This window comes from Brienomyrus brachyistius, chromosome 2 (genome assembly GCF_023856365.1).
Source record: "Brienomyrus brachyistius isolate T26 chromosome 2, BBRACH_0.4, whole genome shotgun sequence".
Classification (NCBI taxonomy): domain Eukaryota; kingdom Metazoa; phylum Chordata; class Actinopteri; order Osteoglossiformes; family Mormyridae; genus Brienomyrus; species Brienomyrus brachyistius.
In genome coordinates this window covers 5,246,255-5,259,228 of record NC_064534.1, presented here as the reverse complement: position 1 = coordinate 5,259,228, position 12,974 = coordinate 5,246,255, and the positions used below count along the sequence as shown (strand labels likewise).

Sequence of the window (12,974 nt, the reverse complement as noted above, 5' to 3'; positions counted from 1 at the left end):
ACCTCTGACTTTTGCGTCTGCATTTCCCGAATCTTCGACTCGACTTTAAGCAAACAGCAGAGAAGAAGCGGGGCTTTGGCAGGCTGGAAAACATTCTAAATGGAGCATTTTGTGCTCGAACAGCCTCAGGGTGGATAAATTCTTTGACTGATCCACCCATGCATGAAACTTCTGGACGGTATCGGAAGGAGACTGATGAGCTGACAAAAGACAGGAGAAGTTCAGGACGGAGAAGTGGCCGGAGGCAGAGGGAGGGAGGTGTCGTTTTCAGCAGAGGTCACAGGGAGCGTGAAAGCCTCTTCGTGTTCATGCGGGAGAGCAGCTAACTCCTCCTGGCTATCAGCTAGCGGCTGCTTGCGTGAGCTGCCTGAGAAGTTCCGGATCGATGGCCAGGTCCCAGTAACTCTTGACACAAATCTTGTTGTCATGTCACTGCATCCTGCTCCGGCAGTCACATCGCCCGCTAAGTGTTCCCCTGCCTTCCCCATTAGGTGTGGACTCCACACTAGGCGGAGACAATTCTAAGGAGGATACTTCGGTTTTATTGACCACTGCTTGAGCACCTCTTTCAGGTGCCGTTTGAAATGCTCATAAACAAGATGACTTGGGGCGAGATGAAAATCGCAGCAACCCGCCTGGCTCACGATGACATCTTAAAACATCCAGATTGCTGGCCGACAAGGCCACAGATACTGCTCGGTTATCCGAGTCTAATTGTCATTTGCCCGCAGAGAGCCTGAATGATCCAATCAATCCGGCTGCCTTGTAAAAGTTCTTAGTGCCCAGACTGTTTGCAAACAAGTGAGATATAACTAAAGCAGACTGAGATGGGGTTTATACCAAGGGCGTAGTGAGAGATGAATGGATAGGGGGCTGATGGCAAACTATTAACAGTTTAAGCCAATGAATGCACGTTTATTTGGAGTGGTTAAAAATATTTTAGGGGGGCTAAAGCCCACCTGAAATAGGTTTAGCAACACCTCTGGCGTAAAAGTTGACATGTCTAGAAACATCAAGAAAAGAAAGTATCTGCCTGAATTTACTGTACATACCAGTTTCTCAGTAACTATTTCATCAGGCACAAGCAAATATACTCTACAAGATACAACAGGGTGTTGACATAGGAATGTTCTTTGCTAACTGATATAACCGAGGTCAGTACTCTGCGGCTCGGCGGCCTGTACCTCCCTGCGGCTCGGCGGGCCTGTACCCCTCTGCAGCTCGGCGGGCCTGTACCTCTCTGCGGCTCGGCGGCCTGTACCTCCCTGCGGCTCGGCGGCCTGTACCTCCCTGCGGCTCGGCGGCCTTTACCTCCCTGCGGCTCGGCGGCCTGTACCTCCCTGCGGCTCGGCGGCCTTTACCTCCCTGCGGCTCGGCGGGCCTGTACCTCCCTGCGGCTCGGCGGGCCTGTACCTCCCTGCGGCTCGGCGGCCTGTACCTCCCTGCGGCTCGGCGGCCTGTACCTCTCTGCGGCTCGGCGGCCTTTACCTCTCTGCGGCTCGGCGGCCTGTACCTCTCTGCGGCTCGGCGGGCCTGTACCTCTCTGCGGCTCGGCGGCCTTTACCTCTCTGCGGCTCGGCGGGCCTGTACCTCCCTGCGGCTCGGTGGCCTTTACCTCTCTGCGGCTCGGCGGCCTTTACCTCTCTGCGGCTCGGCGGGCCTGTACCTCCCTGCGGCTCGGTGGCCTGTACCTCTCTGCGGCTCGGCGGGCCTGTACCTCTCTGCGGCTCGGCGGCCTTTACCTCTCTGCGGCTCGGCGGGCCTGTACCTCCCTGCGGCTCGGCGGCCTGTACCCCTCTGCGGCTCGGCGGGCCTGTACCTCCCTGCAGCTCGGCGGCCTGTACCTCCCTGCGGCTCGGCGGCCTGTACCTCCCTGCGGCTCGGCGGGCCTGTACCCCTCTGCGGCTCGGCGGCCTGTACCTCCCTGCGGCTCGGCGGCCTGTACCTCTCTGCGGCTCGGCGGCCTGTACCTCCCTGCGGCTCGGCGGCCTGTACCCCTCTGCGGCTCGGCGGGCATGTACCCCTCTGCGGCTCGGCGGCCTGTACCTCTCTGCGGCTCGGCGGCCTGTACCTCCCTGCGGCTCGGCGGGCATGTACCCCTCTGCGGCTCGGCGGCCTGTACCCCTCTGCGGCTCGGCGGCCTGTACCTCTCTGCGGCTCGGCGGGCCTGTACCTCTCTGCGGCTCGGCGGCCTGTACCTCCCTGCGGCTCGGCGGGCATGTACCCCTCTGCGGCTCGGCGGCCTGTACCCCTCTGCGGCTCGGCGGGCATGTACCCCTCTGCGGCTCGGCGGCCTGTACCTCCCTGCGGCTCGGCGGGCCTGTACCTCTCTGCGGCTCGGCGGCCTGTACCTCCCTGCGGCTCGGCGGGCATGTACCTCCCTGCGGCTCGGCGGCCTGTACCTCCCTGCGGCTCGGCGGCCTGTACCTCTCTGCGGCTCGGCGGGCCTGTACCTCCCTGCGGCTCGGCGGCCTGTACCTCCCTGCGGCTCGGCGGCCTGTACCCCTCTGCGGCTCGGCGGGCATGTACCCCTCTGCGGCTCGGCGGCCTGTACCTCCCTGCGGCAGTTTCCTGTCATGCTGAATGTTTCTGCTCAGATCTAGGATCTGCACCATCGAACTAATATTGCATCATCACTACAGCTGAGTACAGGTTCTTTGACAGTGAGCTTCACTGTATACTGTAAACGCTTTGGAGGGGCAGCAAATGGCTGTATTTTGTAAAAATGATCATAACTCTGCCTGATCTCCACGGCCTTGTCTCTGATCCTTATTTATCTGAATACTAATATATAAGTATATATATATATATGATGCATTCCATGCAATTTGCATATTACATATTTGTGCATTTATTTATTCCATGATTGGCCTTTGTGGCAACTGCCAGTTGCATGATACTTGAGCTGATGCATACCGGCCAGTCACTGTCGAGTGAGGTGACCCTTTCATTTCACCACCTCAGAGGCAATGAGACAATTTCTGTAAGGGTTGGAAAGTCCCCGGTGGAATCTGTGCTAAGAAATGGAGAGCACACTGTGTTTGCATATAGCTTAATGCAAAGCCATCGGGAGGCTGCATTCATGCTCATAAAATGAAAGGTTTGACCTCGCATTGCTCTCGTTTGTGTCACATTCTGAGTCCGTGCGACGGTGTTATATTCACTCTCTGGCTGTTGTAATCTGTCATCATTTGCGTATGAGACTCAGAATTCACACTAATTCAGAAATACCCAATCTGTGTGCCTTCTGAGGGTCAGGGTCGCAGTCCCTGGTGCCTTTGATATGCCGCATATTCCAGCTCTTCACATGGTCTTTCTTTAATAATAATATTATATTATTATATAATAATAATAATTGACACGTCATTGTCCCCGTAGGGAAATTGTCTTTACGCCTCCCACAACTTGCTCTTTTTTCATAGAGGAAGTTGTCTGCGAAGGGCTGCCACCCATAGCGGCGCCCAGGGAGCTGGGGGTTAAGGGCCTTGCTCAAGGACCCACAAGCTGAGGCTGGGTTTGAACCTGCGACCTTCTGATTACAGGCACACAGGCTTAGCCCACAGAGCCACACGCTGCCCCTTTAATGACAAACCGTGCCGGTATTCCCTAGACCAGGGGTCACCAACCTTTTTGAAACTGAGAGCTACTTCACGGGTACGGAGCCATACGAATTAAGGGCTACCAGTTTGAAACGCCCTCCTAAACTTATCTAAACTTCATGTTTTAAATGCCCTTTTTTTTAGATATTGTCATTTTCAAATCTATATAAATGCAAATGTGATTAAAGAAGAATAGTAACAGGATAAAATGAAATTCTAGACGCTGCTCACTAGTGAGTTGTGTTATTTTTCGATCAGTTCCTGGGGCGACTCATACGGTTCCTGGGGGCATCCTGGTGCCCGCGGGCACCATGTTGGTGACCTCTGCCCTGCACTTCTCATTTCTCACCTTCACCAAAAAAGTTGTGCACTTCTCTGATTCACACCTAACTGTGATAAGAGGATGACAACTAAAAAATAAGGCACCATATATAGAAAAAAAATGGCTGAATATAAGGGCTAGATAAGATCTTTTTAATTTCAGACGAATTACACTGCGGTCTGAGTCTCCACAGAAATCAGAAGTTTACTCTAAAGAAACGTTTCCTCTGTCGTGCTCTATAGTTTGACTAGTTTCCATTAGTGGGTCTTAAATCTGGACTGATAGTAAAGTAAAGCATCAGATCTTAACCTGTCAATCCCCTCATGTTTTTATGGGTTGTACAATAAGACAACATGATGAAAAGAGGTACAGGTTCAAACAATGAAAGTCCTCAGTTCAGTAGCGATATTACGCCTGGATACCTTCTGAATTAAACAGAACCTTAAGCTGATCAGGATTTCATGATGACAATTAAGACGACGATGATTATAGTGACCATAAAATTCTCATATACTCACATCTACAGTGTCATTCATCATGCCGTTCATTGATAAAGTTAAATACAGTTAAATGATTAAGAATCCACTCTCAGAAGTCTCAGAAGAATTTTACAGCGAGAGGGTCCATCGTCCGTTGCGTTTAGGAGTAGTGAGATCGCAGTCCCACGAGTCAGACCCACTGGAGGGGAAATGAACTCCAGCATGGAGTTCTTGGTTAATCTCCTGTGACAATTCTCCACCCAGGAGTCTCCAAAGGGGCGTCCCCACATGCTCAGGTCCAGGGACATAGTCTGAGGTGCGGAGAGCACCATCTGCCAGACGGCGGGAGGTGACTCCTTACCCCGTAGCCATGGCCTGGGGGCAGGGGGTCTGCCGGTGGGGTGCAGATGGTCTGAGATTCACAACAGCCACAGGGCCCATATTGTGCCATTTCAGCTTCGCAAGTCCAGCCTTCTCTGAAGTTGTTAGAAAGGCTGAGACTGGCAAGGTAGATAATTTTCTGTTAACTCCTCCTTTCCTTATGTGATACACAGCGCTCACAGAAAGTCTTGAGACGCTGGCGTAGTTCAGTAACAATGCTGCATATTGGTTTCATAACGAACGTCCGTCGGCACGCAGTGTTTGCACATCTGCAAATGAAAAATCATCATGCCTGTTGATTATGATGCTGGTGTTGTTCATGAAGTGACACGTGTGTTTCCCGTCTGTGACACCTTGCTCATTCTTTGCAGAGTGATGAGGACCTTTCAGTCCTCAGCTGAGGTTTCCTACCAGACATGCGAGGGGATTCCACGGCAAGCTCTTCCGACTTCTTCATCTGGGCAAATCCTTCGCTTAAGCTTAAAGTTATTCTCGAATGAGTACAATTAGATCTTATGGTAACACTTTACTTCAGTGTGAACAAATAATAGTATTATGTTATTATTTGTGTATTAATTAACCACAAACTAAGTCTTAGTTACATACCAATCCCATGTTTGTTCATCATTGATAAATCATTACATATCTTTTTATCCCAAGCAGTTACTATATTTGTTACTCTTATTCTGTAAAACTTCATGAAGTACTGAAGGAACTATTGAAGGAACAAGTAATGAACAACAAGTAAAATACTGATCTCAGGTTTATTCACCATTAATGAATCCTGATGCATTTTTTATCTCAAGTGGCTACTATATTTGTTCATGATTTGTACTTTAATAGTAACTGAGTTACTACCACGTATTTGTGCCACCATGAGTACACTGTTACCGAACTTATTTAAAATAATTCACAAAGAAATAATTAACTCAATAATTATAATTAACTTAAATGTATACTTGCGCCTTGTATTCAACATCCAAAGAAATAAACAATGTGAAATCCATGTCAGTATTTTAAGTATTAATTAAATTTCTTATGAGAAACCATTGAATAATAGTTTCAAGTTCTTTCAAATTGCTGTGCATAAATGGTACAGTGAAATTCTGACCTGTGTGCAACATTCAGTCTATACAACAAAGAAATACAAGACAATAATTACTAAGTGGGTAATAAATTACAATAAATGACATCACAGTAAGCAAAAACTCAGCATGTACGTGTAAAAAATGCACATTGTAGGTAGAAATTGGAATTAAGTGTAAGATTGTAGCAGCATTTACTGAGTAATTGGCTTTTCCAGGTGACCTAATTGCCCGCGGGTAAGACCTGCCTCTGACTGGTGCTCCAAGTGCCTATCATCCCGTGTCGTCTGCCAGAAGGAGGAAGCCTGCCCTTTGTCAGGCTGCCTGCTCCTCTATGGTGGCGTGAGTCCTGTATGTCACCCTGAGGGGGTGTCCCCAGCCAGCCTGTGACCTGTGACGGCCACGTGCTGAGCATCTGCCACACTGCGATTCATTCAGGCCTTCTTCAGATAGCTGCCGGTGAACGGGTCGTTTCACTAGTGAGTGAGGTGTGATTAGGTGCTTCACATATCATTCTTAATGTGAAATAAATGTCAGAAAAGGCCACAAAAATAGATTCTAGATAGATAGATCTGCCTGTCTCATTGTGTCCTCCATGCCTCCTACATCTGTCCCTCATGCTTCTGCTTCTGATCTTGGAAGAAACTTCCACAGCTTCCTTAATGCTGACTTCTGCTATGGGTTTCTGACTGCTGACACTCAGGCCACCATTTGGCAGGGGGGGGGACCTTCTGCTTGCTGTGGTGAATCATCAGCCTACAGGATTTTAGAAATGAAATACATCCCTCCTCCACCCCCCCCCCCCCCCCCCCGCACCCCACGTCTATAATCTCTATGTCCCGGAAGAGTAATTGGTCGTGGCTGCAGGTTCCTGGGGTAAGGTGGGGGGGGGGGGGGAGGCGTAGAAGGAGGAATAAACCTCACAATCAATCACAATGCACCCCCCCTCACTGCCTTGCTACCTCTGCACACCTCATCAATAAAGTGCAGTCCGGTTCAGTTCATTATGGAATTGCTACACAGTAATCTGGATTTCTGCATGCAGACATTTGAATTTTGGAGATTCGGTACCTTTGCACCACATGTACGTTGGATGTCAAATACAAAATCCCCCCCTCCCGCAGGGGTTGGTCTTTCTGTGAGGTATCCCCACAGTCCAACATCCAACTGAGCACTCACCATTATGCAAGCACTAGTGATCTTTAGATCTATTGAAAATCCTAAACCTTCCTTCAACTATTCTCATCTTATCTTCTCTCATCAAACATCCCCACTATCACTGTCCATTAGTGCACACGCCAATCACATCCAGGTATTCCTAAAAATATCCATCACATCAGGGTGCTCTGAACAGTGAATAAATCTCACAATCTCAGCTAGCTAAGCATTGTAACACTGCTTAAACTCTGTGTAACAGGTAGGCAAACATTGTAACATTGCTTAAACTCTATGTAACAGCTAACCAAACATTGTAACACTGCTTAAACTCTGTGTGACAGCTAACCAAACATTGTAACATGGCTTAAACTTTGTGTAACAGCGAGCTAAGCATTGTAACACTGCTTAAACTCTGTGCAACAGGCTGCCAAACATTTTAACATTCCTTAAACTCTGTGTAACAGGTAGCCAAACATTGTAAAATTGCTTAAACTCTGTGTAACAGGTAGCCAAACATTGTAACACTGCTTAAACTCTATGTAACAGCTAGCCAAGCACTGTAACATTGCTTAAACTCTGTGCAACAGCTAACCAAACATTGTAACACTGCTTAAACTCCGTGCAACAGGTAGCCAAACATTGTAACACTGCTTAAACTCTGTGTAACAGGTTGCCAAACATTTTAACATTCCTTAAACTCTGTGTAACAGCTAACCAAACATTGTAACACTGCTTAAACTCTGTGTAACAGTTAGCTAAGCATTGTAACACTGCTTATACTCTGTATAACAGGTAGCCAAACATTGTAACACTGCTTAAACTCTGTGTAGCAGCTAGCCAAGCATTGTAACACTGCTTAAACTCTGTGTAACAGGCAGCCAAACATTTTAACATTCCTTAAACTCTGTATAACAGGAAGCCAAACATTGTAACATAGCTTAAACTCTGTGTAGCAGCTAGCCAAGCATTGTAACACTGCTTAAACTCTGTGTAACAGGCAGCCAAACATTTTAACATTCCTTAAACTCTGTATAACAGGAAGCCAAACATTGTAACATTGCTTAAACTGTGTAACAGCTAACCAAACATTGTACCATTGCTTAAACTGTGTAACAGCTAACCAAACATTGTAACACTGCTTAAACTCTATGTAACAGATAGCCAAGCATTGTAACATTGCTTAAACTCTGTGTAACAGGTAGCCAAACATTGTAACATTCCTTAAACTCTGTGTAACAGGTAGCCAAACATTGTAACATTCCTTAAACTCTGTGTAACAGCTAACCAAACATTGTAACATGGCTTAAACTCTGTGTAACAAGTAGCCAAACATTGTAACATTGCTTAAACTGTGTAACAGCTAACCAAACATTGTACCATTGCTTAAACTGTGTAACAGCTAACCAAACATTGTAACACTGCTTAAACTCTATGTAACAGATAGCCAAGCATTGTAACATTGCTTAAACTCTGTGTAACAGGTTGCCAAACATTTAAACATTCCTTAAACTCTGTGTAACAGCTAACCAAATATTGTAACACAGCTTAAACTCTGTGTAACCGCTAACCAAACATTGTAACACTGCTTAAACTCTGTGTAACAGCTAACCAAACATTGTAACACTGCTTAAACTCTGTGTAACAGCTAACCAAACATTGTAACACGGCTTAAACTCTGTGCAACAGCTAGCCAAGCATGGTAACACTGCTTAAACCTTGAGTAATAGCTAGCCAAGCATGGTAAAGCTGAGTTAACCCTGTGCAACAACTACCCATCTCAAACAAAGTCATATAATTCACATAAAAGCAAAATATTCACAATTACTAATAATAGTCTTCCATGACACCAGTGAACATCATGTCTCTTACACATGCTCTCATTGTTATGTATGCGCTCTCATGCTGATTTGCCAAACTGTCAATAGGCGATGCCTCCAGACAATGCTTGTTTTAAATAAAACGCTTCCTCACTTCCTATGAAGTACTGAAACATCAATCCCAGAAACACTTAGATTTATTTTGCAGGTGCTTTTATCCTAAGCAACTTACAGTTCAGAAAACAGGCTTACTCACGCAGTTAAGGGCCTCAATCAAAGGCCCAGCGGGGGAATCCCTCTGCCAACCCTGGGACCGGACCCAGCAGCCCTCTGATTACAGACAGAGATCTAACCCTCTGAACCACACACTATCCCCCAAAACGCTGCCCATTCATGCAGACAGGCAGAGGACAGTTAAATATTTCTACATGTGTTTAAAATTGAAAATGATCCCACACACCCATGCTCCTCTGATAACCTTAAGGGTCGTTCCACACACCTCTTCATCCAAAAGGCGAAACAGGTGTATCCGTTGATTATAGTGGCCAGTGACTTGTAAAGCAGTTAAATCAGCTGGAAACCAGTTGTGATTCTAGCAGCCTTTACTGCAGACTGAAGCAACCATATAATTGTAGACATACAGGTTATCTGATGAAAGTTATGACATATATATATATATATATATATATATATATATATATATATATATATATATATATAGATGTATATATGTGCCTGTCCACTTGGCTGAGAACTGCACATCACTGGCACTTACTCGTTGTGCCAGACAGTGTAATCGATGACCGATTTCCACACAGGTCTCACACTGTAATATCCACCTCTCCAGGCAGATAAACTAGGGCACTGATTTGTGACTTTGGAAATCTTGCGTGTTCATCTTCAGCGAAGTGGATCTACTGGGAGGTGAAGAGTGCCCTTCTGGGTCAGGTGATGATCCATCTGCCGGTCACAGTATTTTACAACCTCAGTAACACCTGACGTACACATGAATTCTTCACATCTGTCTTGCAGTTGCTTGTTTCCCAGTTATTATGAAATTTGACATAGTCAGGTGTTTTTGAAAGATGACACTCAAGTCAAAGCAACTGAAAAGAAGAATAATAATCATATTGTCCTAATTTGCAACTGTTTATTGCTATTACCCAGAACATGTGATCCCTTCAGTGTCTTCAGGTTATGGTTTACAGGGACGCAGTGACAGGACAGGTAGGGCATGCAAAGGCTGGGGGCCCCGAGCAGGGAGAGGGGCTGCTGAAGAAGAAAAGGTCATTCAACCGTGCTGTTCAACTTTGTGTAATGCCATTTTATTATGAAATAAGAAAGATGTCTTTCTTCAATGCTGCATAGAGATTTCATACACATGGCACAAGGCTGACTGGGTGTTCATTCGGTTATTCTCCGTATTAATTTCAAGGTTTAATCCTAGTCAGTAACACTCCTGCCTGCTCCCATTCTTAGTTTTTTATAGCTTTTAATTACCGTCAGATTTACCATAAAGGAGAAGCGCGTATACTTCCCAGTACATGCGCGATGTGTATTTTATGTTGTGTATTATATACAGTATGACGTGTCACAGCTGTATTTTCTAGACCTTAACTGTCTTTGATTTTCACCATTTCCCCCATTTTCGATGTTTTACGACAATATTCCTTTGCGGAAACTGCTACCCACTCGGATAAACTCGTATATAAAGTTCCCACATTACACTGTTGCCTTTTCTTCTGTTAAAGATGTTTCTTTAATAAATTATTAATGACAGCGACAGGTATTGAGCGGCCCTATACATTTTTTAAGTACACTTGTTATTTATTATTTGCTGATATCTCGGAATTTTAGATAATTACACGAATAGCATATAGATAATTCATTTATTTTCTTTAATGTCCTCTTTCATTTCCATTTTGGGCGCATGTAAATAAAAATTTATGACATGAAACAAACTTTTATAGACAAAAAAAACTGCGTACTTTGTTTTCCCTACTTTTGTAACATTACCACTATATCAAGACTAAAACGAATGAAGACACAGTTCATTACAGAGTGATTTCAATGCCCTCGATCTATAATAACCATTAGCGAAGTATCATCATCATCGCCGTCATCATCATCATCAGCAGCACCAGCAGCAGCAGCAGTATACTTCTTCTCGTCATTTCCCTCGTTACCGTACTTAAGCAGGTTCTCCTTTGGTGACTTTGCCGCGCGAGTGACTTGTCTTGGGGCCCGCATGAGTTACGGGCGGTGGCAAAGCATCGTGCACAAGCTAAAGGTGCAGTGACTAATAGGAGGCAGTGAATCATACTAAAGCCCACTGTGGACAGGACAGTCGCTCAGTGCAAGTCTATATATCAGTGCGATTCAGCATGAAACCGCTCGATCACATCCGGCTGTACTGGCACCTGCCTCTTGCCTTGATCATCACTGGGGAGGACAATTACCTCTAAACAGCTCTAAAGCGTGGAAGCACGTATCAAACACCAGACAGATAAGGAGTATGTAAACCGCTGACACTAGGTATATTATATATTAGATTCGTCATGTTAATTTGCCTTCATTCTGCGAGGTAAGATAAACGGGCGTCACTGGAGGGGGATACCTGCTTTACTGGGACAGACAGTGGATTAATGTAGACCAAGACCATCTATGACTACTGTAATATCTGGGTTAAAAAAAAAGGAAAGTATTATTGCTGTTTGAATCTATATGAAAACACCAAACCAATCAAATGTGAAAATGCGTTTAAGAATAAGCTCAAATTTTAAGGATGAAATAATTCAAATATACACATTTAAACGAAATATGCAATAAGATAAGTTATTTACCTTCTTATGAGTGAATAGTTCCCTGCCTCGTGCCCATTGCTTCCGGGATAGGCTTCGTACCCTCCGCGACCCATTACGATAAACGGTTTGGGAAAAGGATGGATGGATGGATGGATGAGTGAATAGTAAAGTTAAATTATATTTTGATAGTATTTTTATGTATTCGATGAATATGGATTATTTCAGATGATTAAAATGAACTAATGCCTCTCGTTAACAGTATAACTGACACAATACAGTCGTTTTTTGTTTTGTTTTTTTACCTTCGTTGTGTCACATTTACATTTCTCCTTTGTTAACCACAGACAGACTCACTGCTCTCTATAACGCAAGGGGGCGTGTTTGCGTTCCCAGCGCATAGCAGTTCACTTCGCAGATTGGGTTCAACTGTTTGGCTGTGAATATTTTCAAACACCGTCGTGAGTATATTATTTATATATTTAATAAGTGAAATAGGTTGTCTATCGCTCCCTTGCCTCTGCCCGGCTGTAAAACTCGCGAAGGCCTGCTGTTTATGTAAAACACTTGCCTGATGCAGCTGAGCGGTATGAACATTGTTTTGCCTGTAGAGCTGCCCTCGCTTTGAGTATAAAACCCCGCGTCACACCTTGGAGCACGACCATTAGCTGCGATAACAAAAATTACCTTTGTTTTCAAAGCGAAAAATCGTCAAACCATAGCATTAATCCCCGCAGCCCTCCCCAAACTGTTGTGTCTATACATTTTGCAGAACTGCAGACAAGATTTAATCACTTTTTTTTAACTAAATAGCAATTATGGTCATATAAGCATCACAGAAAAAAAACTGGTAGCAGTATATAGGCCTAACGTCCATCATGCGCGTCCAGGTGCCTCATAATGTCCAGGTGTATGTTTTAGATTATGGGAGGCGCCTCTTAGGTCCTATACGGTCCTGGTGCAACGTTCTGGAAATGTACAGTACGTAACTGTGTTATATAAACAGTGTACAGATGTAGCATTGCTACTACCTGCCAAAAACGTGCAAAACAGCACATAAATTAATACATGTAAAGTCATAATTTATTTTTAGTATTTAAAAATAATTTAGTACATAGCTGGTTTTTTTTTAAAAAAAACTATAAGTCTATAGATTTCTTACAACAGAGATGAATTAATCGAGCAAACGCAGGGGAACGCGCTTCTTATGAGGAGAATGACCGGTAGGATACGTCCCAGATGACTACTACAGGACTTGGGGAGTTGTAAAGTAATAATAGGGACAGTTGTTCGCTTCTTCCATGACCAATCAGCTTCCCATAAAGATGACGA

At 45.0% G+C, this 12,974-nt stretch overlaps 1 protein-coding gene across 1 annotated transcript; it reads right to left on the bottom strand.

Annotated features, from left to right (window-relative positions):
- Nucleotides 1-1,484: 1,484 nt before the first annotated feature.
- On the bottom strand, nt 1,485-2,615 carry LOC125718512 (basic salivary proline-rich protein 4-like). The gene has a single exon (XM_048992419.1). The coding sequence runs from the start codon at nt 2,613-2,615 to the stop codon at nt 1,485-1,487; it is 1,131 nt and encodes a 376-aa protein (XP_048848376.1).
- Nucleotides 2,616-12,974: the final 10,359 nt, after the last annotated feature.

Excerpts from the sequence above, each read along its gene's own strand:
- LOC125718512 (XM_048992419.1), bottom strand. The coding sequence starts at position 2,615 with ATGGTGCAGATCCTAGATCTGAGCAGAAACATTCAGCATGACAGGAAA.